This window comes from Sturnira hondurensis, unplaced genomic scaffold, assembly GCF_014824575.4.
Source record: "Sturnira hondurensis isolate 20B ecotype Veracruz unplaced genomic scaffold, ASM1482457v3 Scaffold0021354, whole genome shotgun sequence".
NCBI lineage: Eukaryota > Metazoa > Chordata > Mammalia > Chiroptera > Phyllostomidae > Sturnira > Sturnira hondurensis.
Genome location: NW_028093985.1, coordinates 6193804 through 6206162, shown reverse-complemented (window position 1 = coordinate 6206162; position 12359 = coordinate 6193804). Strand labels below are relative to the sequence as shown.

The following is a 12359-nucleotide window of genomic DNA, read 5'->3' as shown; positions in this document are numbered from 1 at the left end:
TTAACATTTCATGTAAGAAGGACTTGCTGATGATGAACACCTTTAACTTGACCTTATCTGGGAAGTACTTTATCTGCCTTTCCATTCTAAATGATAGCTTTGCTGGATAGAATAATCTTGTATGTAGGTACTTGCCTTTCATGACTTGGAATACTTCTTTCCAGCCTCTTCTTGTCTGCAAGGTTTTTTTTTTTTTTTTTTTTGAGAAATTAGCTAATAGTCTTATGAGAACTCCTTTGTGTTACCTTATGGGAACTTCCCTTATGGGAACTTCCTCTTGCTGCTTTTAAGATTGTCTCTTTATCTTTAATCTTGGGTAATTTAATGATGATGTGCCTTGGTGTGTTACTCTTTGGGTTCATCTTCTTTGGGACTCTCTGGGCTTCCTGGACTTTCTGGAAGTCTATTGCCTTTACCAGACTGGGAAAGTTTTCCTTCATTATTTGTTGAAAAAAGTTTTCCATTTCTTCCTCTTCCTCTTCTCCTTCTGGTATTCCTCTCATTCGGATATTGGAACATTTATAGTTGTCCCAGAGGTTCCTAAGCCTCTCCTCATTTTTTTGAGTTCTTGTTTCTTCATTCTGTTCTGGTTGAATGTTTACTTCTTCCTTTTGTTCCAAATCATTGCTTTGACTCCTGGTTTCCTTCCTGTCACTGTTGCTTCCCTGAATATTTTGCTTTATTTCACTTTGGTATCCTTCATTTGTTCTTTTATTTTGTGACCAAGCTCAATCAGTTCTGTGAGCATTTTGATTACCAGGGCTTTAAATTCTTCATTAGGTAGGTTGGCTATCTCTTCATCACTTAGCTCTCTTTCTGAAGTTTTGCTCTGTTCTTTCATTTGGGCAGTATTTCTTTGTCCATTTCACCTGTTAAGTTGTAAGGGGGAGGGACCTTAGGTATTCACTTGGGCAGGGCAACCCTCCTTGCTGTGCTGTGGCACTGTCCATGGGGGAGGGGACAGGGAGGGAACAATGCAGCTCACCTGCTGGGCTCTAGCCCCACTTTCCAATGAACCCTCAGGTGAGACTGGGAGTTTCGCCCACTGTGGCAACCCCTGCTGTAGACTACAGTGAGCTCTGAGTCTCAGTTTCCTGTTCAGCCAGCCCCGTCCACACGGTCAGCCTATCTTACTGGTCTGGTTGGTCTGGTTGACTGTTTCTTTAATTCTTTCGTTGTTGGAGTTCCATGCAGTTTGATTTTCAGGCACTTCTGGTGTTTATTGATTTTAGATCGGTTGTTATCCTCCTTTTGGTTGTGTGAGGAAGCAAAGGATTTCTACCTACACCTCCATCTTGGCCAGAACCTCTTACTTCACTTTAATTTTTTGAATTTTTAAAGTCCTTATCTATTTCTTTGTTAATGAATCATGCTTTTGGTGTATGATTCATTAACAAACAAAGATCTATGGAATCTTTGCCTAATCCAAAATTACAAAGGTTTTCTGCTGTTTTTCCAAGGGTTTTATCATCTTTTTACATGTAGGCCTATGACTCATTTTTACTTAATTTTTATATCTGGTGCAAGAGAGGAAGTTTATTTTTCAGCATATAAAGATTCAATTGTTTTCAGCACCATTTGTTAAAAAGACTAGTGTTCTGAACTGCATTGCCTTGTGTATCTTTGTCAAAAATCAGTTGTCCATATGTGTTTAGGTCTGTTTCTGGACTCTCCTATGTTCTATTGTTCTACAGATGGTCCCCCACTTACAAATGTTCAACTCAATGATTTTTCAACTTTTTGATGGTACAAAAGCGATATGCATTCAGTCAGAAGTGTACTTGGAGTTTTGATCTTTTCCCAGGCTAGAGATGTGCTACACAGTACTCCCTATGGTGCTGGTCATCGGTGGCCAGATGGTTTTGCCCAACTGTAGACTAACGTGAGTGTTCTGAGCGTGTTGAAGGTGCGCTAGGCTAAGCTATGATGTTTGATAAGTTAAGTGTATTAAATACATTTTATATATTTCAACTTACAACGAATAGTAATTTGAGGCACATCTGTATCGATCTTCCTGATACCACTACTGTACTGTCTTGATAATTGTAACTTAAATCACGTTGTGATAGCCCTGCAACCATGTTCTTCTTTTTTGAAGTTGTTTCAGCTGTTTTATGTCCTCTGACTCCCCACAAATTTCAGAGTCAGCCTATCAATTTATTTTTTTAAAGGCCTGCTGAGATTTTGATTGGTTTTGCATTCTATAGTTCAGTTTGTCTTCCAACTCATGAATAAGGTATACCTCTCAATTTATTTAGGTAATCTTTTTGCATTTTGATGCTAGTATAAATGGAATTTTTAATTTCAGTTTTCAGTTTTGTATTGCTAGTAAACAAAACACTTGGGTTCTGTATGTTGATCTGTGTTCTACAGCTTTGCTGAGCTCACTGACTAGTTCTAGTAGTGTGCTTTTCTGTGGATTTCATTGGATTTTCTACATGGACAAGCATGTTCTATAAAATAAGTTTTTTGGTTTTGTTTCTATTTAATTCTTGTTCAAGTACAGTTTTCTGTCTTATATTCCCAGCCCTGCCCACTCCGCCCAGTGCTCCCCATCTCCCTCCTATTTCCGCTCCCCCCACCTTAGTTATTGTCCATGTGTCCTTTATACTTGTTCATGTGAGTCCTTCCCCTTTTCCCCTGTGATTCTCTCCACTCTCCCCTCTGGTCCCTGCCAGCCTGTTCTGTATTCCAGTAAAATAAGTTTTTAAATAAATAATCAAGTAAGTATGTAAAAAATAAGTATATAAATAAGTTTGTTTTATCTTTTCTAATCTGGTTGCTTTTTATTTCCTTTTCTTGCATCATTGACCTGGCTAGAACCTCCTTCAACAAAGCTAAATAGAAGTGGTGAGAGCAGACATGGTTGTCTGGTCCTGGTCGTAAGTGGAAAGCATTCAGTCTTGCATTCAAGTGCGGTGTTAGCTACAGGTTTTACAGGGTGCTTTGTATCAGTTGAGGACATTGATTTCTATTTCTAGTACTAAAAGTTTTTTTTAACTGGGAATATTAGATTTTGGCAAATGCTTTTTCTCTATCTATTGAAATAATCATATGTTTTTTATATGGTGAATGACATTTATTAACCCATTTTCATTTTTGGAATAAAACCCACTTAGTTATATATTATATTTTTCTGTATTGTTGGATTTTACTCGATAATTTAAAAAAGAAAATTTGCAGCTACATTCTTTTTATAGGATGTATCAGCTTGTAATTCTTTCTCTCTCTTTCTTTCTTTCTTTCCCTCTTTTTGAATGCAATGTAAACTCATAAGTAGAGTTCTGACCATGCAAAATGTGCTTTGCTTACCATTTTATGCCCAGCACCAGCTCCAGGCTAGCAGATAACAGCTGCTGAGCAAGTATTACATTGTTGAAAGCAGTGCTGAGAGAGGGTGATGGAGAATGCTGGGGGCTCATGATGAAGGGTCTCACTTACTAGGCTAAAGAACTTGGAGTGCGTCATGACTGGTATGGCTCAGTTGGCTGAGCATTGTCCCACAAAGTGATAGGTTGCTGGTTCGATTTCCCATCAGGGCACATGCCTAGGTTGTGGGTTCAGTACCCAGTTGAGACCTATACTAGAGGCAACTGATCGATGTTCTCTCTCATATCAATGTTTCTCTCCCTCTGTTTCTCTCTCTCTCTCTCAAAAAAAAAAAAGAATTTGTAGTGTATCCTGGAGACACTGGGAAGCCATAAAGGGCTCTGGGTAAGGAGTGACACTCTAGTGATGAAAAACAAATTAAAGGGCTATTAGCCTGGTGCTGGGGGGATCATCTTCCCAATTATTGAAGAAATCCAGTGGAGAGATCTCAAGGGCTTCAACTAAGTCAGGGGCCATAGGATGGAGAAGAAAGAGGTGCGAGTGATATTAAGATAGTAGGGCGGAGACCCCATGAGGACTGTATGTGAAAGCAGTGCAGAGGAGGAGTTTGGAAGAATTTGTGGAGTTGCAGAGCTCTGGGACAGCCAAGTGGAGAGTCTCAGGCAGCACCCGAGCATATGGTTTTGGAGACCTCTGGTCTGAAGGTAGGGTTTGGATGATTCATATAAAAGGTGGTAATCAAAGCTAGGGGTGTGTTGGGGGCACCTCTTCTATAGCACTCTGTACTTACCAATGAGTACTTATCACACCCCGCAAGACTGGAGGCTTCCTCAGCTAGACTGTGAGCCCCCTGAGGACAGGGGCCAGGAATCCTTAGGGCTAGAACTGGCTGATAATTACTAGGAGCTTTGTAAGTATCTGTTGAACAGTTTGAGTCATGTATCTGCCACTTACTAAAACTTAATATTTTTAGTTTTAGTTCTAAAACTAAACAAGTTGCTTCACCTGTAGGCACTTCAGTTTCCTCATCTCTAAAACGAAGAAACTATCCATCTCATAAGTTTGCTATAAGTATTCTATGAGATAAAGAACATTTGGTACCTTTATAAATGTTAGTTCCTTTCCATCTGATTGAATTGACTCTAAAATCTTTTAAACTTAAAAGAAAGAGCTATAGATAAAGTTCTTTCAGTTTTTTGAAGACCCCAGCAAGAAAGATCTTAGGTCCCTGGTCAGACTTCATTTCTTCATGTTTTCTCATTTTCTTTAATAATTATTTACTTTGCATTTAGACTTGAGTGCTATACTAAAAACACTAAGTGGGTGTTTCTCACTTTAGTCTGGAGAGATGAAAACTGTTATGAAAACTCTATTGCATAATGTCGCTGATGCAGTCAAACGTGGATGTACATCAGACAAAGCCACAAGTCCATTGCGCTGTTCTTGTTTGAATCATTAGACTCAAACGTAGAAAAGTAAATATTCTCCTTAACAGTGAATCTAGCAAAAGTCATAAGGAACACACGCAATGGGGGCTCTCTTCTGTCTGTGAAATCAGGAGCAAAATTCCACCCCCAGTGCTGCGCCTGGTTTCTAAGGGGGGCTTTCTTGGGAGCCAGGATGTTACGGCAATTGTCTTATGCCTTTGGAACCTCTTGATATTTAAGTTAAAGGGATTTGGGCCAAAAATTATATCAAACTGATGACTTCCTTGAATTTTCTAATGGATATACACTCCAAATATATGAAACAAAAAACGTCCAAAACTTAGGTTTCTGTAATTCCTCTCCCCATCTGTGGAAACCTACTGGCCTGACTGTGTCCGTAGGAGGACCTTTCTTCTGCGGCTCCAGTCGGACCTTGGTCCTAGAATGTCTCGGTTCTCCAGCAGTTTGGCTCTCTGTCACGTTGTGCACAGAAAATGTGTCCTGTTTGTCTAACAAAACCCCGAGTCTCAGTCCTCTGCCAGACAACACTTCCACGCTGATGCCTGTGTGCTCGGCCACTCGTTTCTCAGGTGACAAATAGAGGAGACTCAGTTTTCAAACATAGTGCTTCTCGCACAGCTTTCCAGAATGAATTAAGTTCGAGAACTGAGGTTCCATTATTGAATTTGGCTTTAGCTACATCTGAGAACTCCCCATTGCCCTGAGAACTGGGACCAGTAATGGACTGGTTTATTTCATTTCCATATACTTTTAGCTAATATGTGTGGTTTTAAAAGAGCTAATAAGAGATGAGTAATTATATTTTACTTAAAATCTACTTAATGTTTTCATCTATGTGGGTGTTACATTTAGCATGTATCACAGGCGGCTGTTTTAATAGAGCTTATTGCTCTTTAAAATTAATAAATTAAAAAATATAAGCCAAGGTTATTTTTAAGCTATAGTCTCAGTGCCCCAGGAATGTCCCTCAAGTACATGAGTAGCTATTTCTATAGTTAATTTGGCGGTGACTCATTAAAGACATGTCTTTGTGTTCTCAGGTCACCTTGAAAGTGCTGGTTTTAATCACAGCACTTACTTTTAGTCATTTTTCCTCTCTCATTTATAATTAATAACTGTGTAACACAGTAAAATCTACAGTCTTGGGAGGAAAGCCAAGCCAAACGAGAATGACGTGCCATTGCCCACTCCACATCTCCCCAGGCCAGGCTCGAGGGCCGCTCGGGAAGGGCGGGTCGTCTCAAGGGGCAGAGGTCGCCTCTGCTCCGGGCTGGACGTCTGTGTTCCTTACATTACTAGGTTTTGTTGTTTGTTAGAGTGTTGTTTTCATTCACATCTGAGGATAATATTGCTGACAAGATCACTTCCTAATTCAGGGACAGATAGATGTCAAATTTCATGAATATTAGCCTTCAGGGTACTTTCAAATCCTTTTTTTTAAAGATTTTATTTATTTTATCTTTAGAGGGGAAAGGAAGGAGAGAGGGAGAGAAACATCAATATATGGTTGCCTCTCGTGAGTCCCCTGCTGGGAACTGGCCTGCAACCCAGGCATGTGCCCTGACAGGGAATTGAACCGCAGGCCCGAGCTCAATCAAACCGCAATCGTCTGGTTCGCAGGCCCGAGCTCAATCCATTGAGCTACACCAGCCAGGGCCTCAAATCCTTTTATGTAATACAAAAATATTATTGGGTAGTGAATATATTTCAAATAGGTTTAGGCTACCTAGGAATAATTGAAAAGAAATATTTTTAAAGTATTTATCCCAGCCGTGTGTCTGCCAATGATGGTCTCCAGGTACAGTCATTAAAAAATACATATGACCCTGGCTGGTGTAGCTCAGTGGATTGAGCGCAGGCCTGCGAACCAGACGATTGCGGTTTGATTCCCAGTCAGGGCACATGCCTGGGTTGCAGGCCAGTTCCTGGCAGGGGCCAGTTCCCAGCAGGGGATGCATGAGAAAGCAACCATACATTGATGAAAAAATACATATGGATAAAGTCTAAAGGTGCTAAGTTACGTGGCCGTGTAACTGAGCCTTGCTTTTGCTGGGCCTTTCTCCTCCATAAACTGAGGTGAGATTAGCTGTCTCATAGGAATGCCGTGAGGGTTCAATGAGCTCACAAATGTACAACCCTCAGCGCTGTGTCCAGCACCAAGTGTTCAATACATTGCAAATATTATTTACTCGCGTTAATTCTTTTTTACTGAATTCATCACTTTCATTTTTCTCTTCTAAACAAAGTATTCTGGGATTGCCCCTCCTTTCCCTGTTTCTTGTGATTATCTGATACTTTATGTCTCTGCTTAGACTTGGGTGAGATTGTGAATTTTGTAAAGGTTGAGTTAGGCTCCCACCTCCAACACATTTTATTCCCTCAACCCCCTGGCACCCGCCCCAACAGCTCTCATCCAGCACCCTCACAAGGACCCATTTCTGAAAGCTCTCATGGTCATCCTGCACCACAGCCCCCCAGCGGTGTAGCAGGTGTCCGCACCAGCGGCTCCGCGGAAGCCCCTCACAGAAGATGGAAGTTTCAGCGCTGGGGCTCCTGAGAGCGTCGTTCTAAACCAGCTTCTTGATTTCTTGGCCAGATTCACTGACTTCTTTTAGGCCCCAAATCCACCATCTGTGGGTTCGTGCGCAGATCAAATTATAATGTAAATGCAAGAACTTTTGGAAAAGGCTACGCAGGCAGTAGTTACTGTGAAAGCTCATCTTTAACAATTCAGTTAAACAACTTCCCCAGCACGATTGTTGCCGACTGAGCGCTGACGCCGCCCCGCTCTTCTGCCCCTAGAAGGGAAGGGGTCCCACTATTTCTCGAGCCCCCGCCGTGCAAACCCCGATCATATAGCACGTTTGTTTGCATTCCTGCCTCCACGCAGCAGACACGCTTGCTTTGCATTTACAGAACGTTGTAACTTTTACACTCTCACTGAACAAACAGAACCGACATTGAGTCGTGTTTCAAATTGGTGTGGCTGATTTCTGTGCTGTCACGTGTCTTGTTCCACCAGATCCCAGCAATCTCAGTTTATCCTCCTCTCCTCTGACGTGTTAGCACCTCGAGGAGTTGTAGGAATGTCAAGACTGGGTGTGTCTTGAGGTGGAGCGAAGAGGTCGCATCTCCCCAGCAGCTTCGCAGGAGCTGAGACTTCGTTCTGTTTAGCTCCAAATACCTCCTGCCTGACGCAGTACATGGCACCCAGCAGGGGGGTAACAGTCGAGTCGAAAGAAAGTTCTTTAATGGGGACTCACGAAGACCCACAACCTTCAGGATCTAGTGCATCTCTAAGAGTCAAGGCTCAGATTTCGTAACAGGAGACACAGAAACTATTTGGCCCTCCCTGCGCGCCGCAGATCGCACTGTGCCACGCGCACTGGCCTCTCAGCGCCGCCGCCAGTGCTTTTCCGCACAGCGCAGGCCGCGGCCAGACGGGCCCTCTAGAGAGTCCCCGTGTCGTTGTTTAGCCAGAGTGTAAGTCTTCTTTTAGAAAGATAGGAAAACAAGGTTGCGATTGTTAGAGGGTTCTTTCTGTGCTTACGTATCCATGTTTTAACCATAATGGACTTTGGTTTATGTCTTTTGTTATCATGAATTTTTCCTACATATGAATTCAGATAAATCAAACTCTTCCCATGAGTTTGTTTTGTTTTTCCCTAGCAGTCCTGTCTTACGTAACATCGAATCTAGACTTCTTTGAATTTCTATCTGGCTTCATAATAAAGCTTTACAGTTGGTTGCCTTCTGGATCACACTGGGGAAGGGGGAAGAATTGGACTTTCGTTGTGCAATTACTTTAACCTAGACCAAGGGACACTTTCTTTACCTTCCTATACAGGCCAGCAATTTAAAGTCGCAATATCCATATAAATCACTATTGTTGTAGACCTGCCCTGAAAGTTCTGAGTTAGTGAAGGTGTGAACTGGGCATTTCCAGCAGAGAATATGGAAGGACCCCTCTTGCTGCTTAACCAAGAGGTTGAGGGGACTTACAGCACCAATCCAAAATGTTTTTTGTGCAGGAAAAGCAGTAAAGTCCTAAATGTTGGCAGCAGAAGACATTTTTTGGCATATTTTTCCTCTTTTTTTTTTTTGCCAACACAGTAATTAAAGTTGTTGTTCCCTTTCTTTTCTTTTAGAGAGTAGTGAGTCTGCGTGTGAGAATTGTTTCTGAGGATTTAATTTCCCACACTGTAACCCTGACTAGATCTCACTCACAGCGGTGTGATTTGCGCCTCTCCCATGCCCATCCTCCCCCACCCCCCCAGGAGTGCCTGAGCGCCCTGCACGTGGGCGCCTTCCCCCAGTGCTCCGTCCTCTGAACCCCTCCTGCTCTCAGCCCCTGACTAGTGTCTCACACTCACCTTGCCTTCTGGTTGCATAGAATTGTCTCTCCTGTGTTTACCAAGTGTCTCCACTGATGAGTTGTCACTCACCTGTTTGTTGTAAGGTGTTATTAATAAATGTGAAAGCCCTGAAGTTTGCATGATTCCTCCATTCCTCCTTTTTTCGCCCATATGAATGGATTCAAGGTTATCCCTGTGATACTGTCGCTTGCTCACACTCAGTTGTGTTGCGTTGGGAATAACCCTGAGTGTGCCCAGAGGGATGTATCAGGAATAGGAATGTCATCTGTCTTGTGCTGCATGGAAGGAGGGGGAAAAGAAGGTTAAAATGCGCAATGTTGGAGATAAGCTCTTTGATCCAACCATCTGGGCCTAATGCTATGACCTACACAGGGCCTAGCATGGTGCCCCACACTGGCCGGGGTCAATGCCTCTGTACATTTCCTGAATGAGCTAATGGGTGCAACTCAATAGGTTAATACATTCCCCAGGGCATTATTCTGAAGAAGGAAAAAGACATCAAGTATTTGGGGGTCGTTTTTTGGCATCACATTTCAAAAAGTGGATTTCCTTTTTGTAAAAGGCTTACTATAGGTAGAAACTGAGTAGTGCTTTGCTCACCACCAGCCAGGATTCCTGCCCAGAACCACTAGATACGAGGGTCACTTTCATAATCCACCCTTGCAGTATAATACCTTATGTTTTCTGCCTAGGTAGTTCTCGTAGAATTGTTATCACAAGTTATTACCCTTAAGTCTAACCTATTCAGAAATAGGTGGCTGATGTTGTCATTTGAGGACTAAGAAATATTTGTCTAGACGTTTGATCCAATCTCTATTTTTATTGAATGTGTAATTGGCAAGAAAATAGCAAAGACAAATTTAAATGCTTGCATCTCTAACCTTGTCACAGCATCCGAGCATTCATTCATCATCATTATCTTGGATTCCCGCAGCCAGCGGACTTTGTAGGAAAGCAAGCACTGAAACAGATTAAAGCCGAGGGGCTGAAACGGAGACTGGTCTGCCTCACCTTGGCAGCGGACGACGTTGATCCAGAGGGAAATGAAAGCATTTGGCACAATGGGAAGGTGAGTGCTGAGGGCCTCCTGGCTGTAGGTCGCTGGGCATTTCTGCAACGGGAACTCCCCTCGTCTCTGTCTCCTTTTGGAAGTTTTGCTCTTTATCTCTTTTGGGGATGGCACACTTTTGATTTCTGGGCTGACATTCAAGAAACAGAAAGCAATTAACTAAAAGGAAAACAAAATGCTATGCAGTTTTGAAAACATAAAATTCATATGCTTTGATTAAAGAAAATAAACCCAAGAACTTGATATTCGACAATGAGGAAGGTATGATTTAGAGAGTAAAATCATCTTGCCCACCACCTCCATATCTGTGAATGGGAGAGATGGATTCTATAATGCATTTGGCTCCTGACTTACCTTCTTTCAGAAGACCCTTCTAACTGGAGCACATTAGCAGGAAAAAATTTGCAAACAAAAACATCTATGACAATAAAGGGTAGAACCTTAGGAAGCAAAGTGGAAAGTAGAAACCACTCTGTTCCTCAGGAAGAGTAGAATTACCTTCTTCTCACTTTGCAATGCTGCATTTCGTTTTCTCTTCTGGTATTCAGTGAAACCAGGTGACTAATGATGGACTTCATCTCCACCCTTTTTCATGACGACTTGTAACACCCCATTTGCTGCACAACTCAAGGTGTGGCTGCATTTTGGCTGGGGTTGTCTAGCAGGTGCAGGGCAGCTCAGCTTAGACCAGGGGGTGGGCACAGGTCCTTCTCCTGAACAGTTGGTTCACATGGAACACTGTCTGCTTGGCCAAAACCCAGGGACTCACACACTCCGTGCCTCAGTTTTTACTCATGCCCTGCAGCCTACTTAATATGAGTTCCCATTTCCCCCACTTCTTCAGTGACGAAAAGAGCACTGGAGGTGCATAAAGCCAGTGGGATCAAATACCAGCCTTTGGATTACTAAAGAAATGGCCATTCGGGCCACGGCATGGGTCGGTCAGGCGTAGAGCTAACTTCTACAGAGCTCCTACTGTGTGCTGGATGTTTTTTAGTACTCTCTAATCTGATTTTACCACACCCCTTCCAGATATGTATGGTCATCTTCATTTTAATGAGGTTGATCATTCTGATGAGGCTTTGAGGCTCAGAGAGCTGAAGTAGCTTGAGATTGCACAGCTCATGATTGTTGGAGCTGATTGCTGACCCAGGTATCATTGGACTTTGAGCTGCTTATCTTTTCTTCTAAGCCGTGCTAAATACCCCAGTTTACTCTCTTCTCTGTCTCTGCAGACGCCCCACTGCATTGTCTTCAGCACTAATTATGTGCCCACAGTTCTTGTACATGTGATTAGCAGACGGATGCCGTTAGACAATAAGAAGCCAACATACTTTTCTCAGATCTCAGACTTTCTTAAGCACCTCACCCATAACTGTGCTGTCCTTTTCTTGTGTTTGAACCTTTCCTTCTCTTAACTCACCGTTTCACCTTCCTCTTTCTATTCTAAACCTCGGGTTTAGCCCTCTTTTCTTAATAGGCTCTTCATCCAGTTTCAAATTTGCCCACAGTTTCTGCTGATCACCACCTCTGCCACAAACTCATGGCATGGGCGTCTCTTGGCCTCAGTTTTCTCACCTATAACATGAAGCCATTATAAAAGATAATGTTTAAGGTTCTTCCCAGCTCTAATTAATTTTTCCTAGTGATTATATTTCTCCCACCTCATCTTTCTTCTGTTTTACATTTTCACTGTATTTCACCCGGCTTTCCCATTCTTAATAATATAGTGCACGCCATCCTTCCACCACCTTTCTGTTTACTGGGCCATGGAATGACAGATCACACTATAATATTCTGTCTGCAACCCCACATCAGCTAGGATGAACTGACAGACTCTTAGCATGTTAAATATGACGAACCCCAGTTAAAGGTAAAAAGCCTGGATACCTGTACCTTATATTCACATAATATTATATGTTAATTATGCCTCCAAGCTGGGAGGGTGGACCCTGGATACCCAAGTCCATTTTTGAATTTTCCTTTGCCCTATCTGTGCACTGAGTTTACATGCTGTATTGTTCATCTTTCCTACAGCATGCCATCTGCTTGCAGAGAGCTTAGCCTACTTGTAGGATCCTTTATTAATACTGTCGCTGTGAAATTTTCTGAAATCAGCTCATCTGCTGTTTGGTG

The 12359-nt window shown here is 42.4% G+C and overlaps 1 protein-coding gene across 1 annotated transcript in view; it reads left to right on the top strand.

Annotated features, from left to right (window-relative positions):
* Positions 1-12359, top strand: part of DMGDH (dimethylglycine dehydrogenase) — a 63021-nt gene that overhangs the window by 46493 nt on the left and 4169 nt on the right. Inside the window, exon 15 of the mRNA XM_037032202.1 lies at positions 10089-10223. Within this exon, the coding sequence (XP_036888097.1) occupies positions 10089-10223 (135 nt within the window). The remainder of the gene's footprint in view (positions 1-10088; positions 10224-12359) is intronic.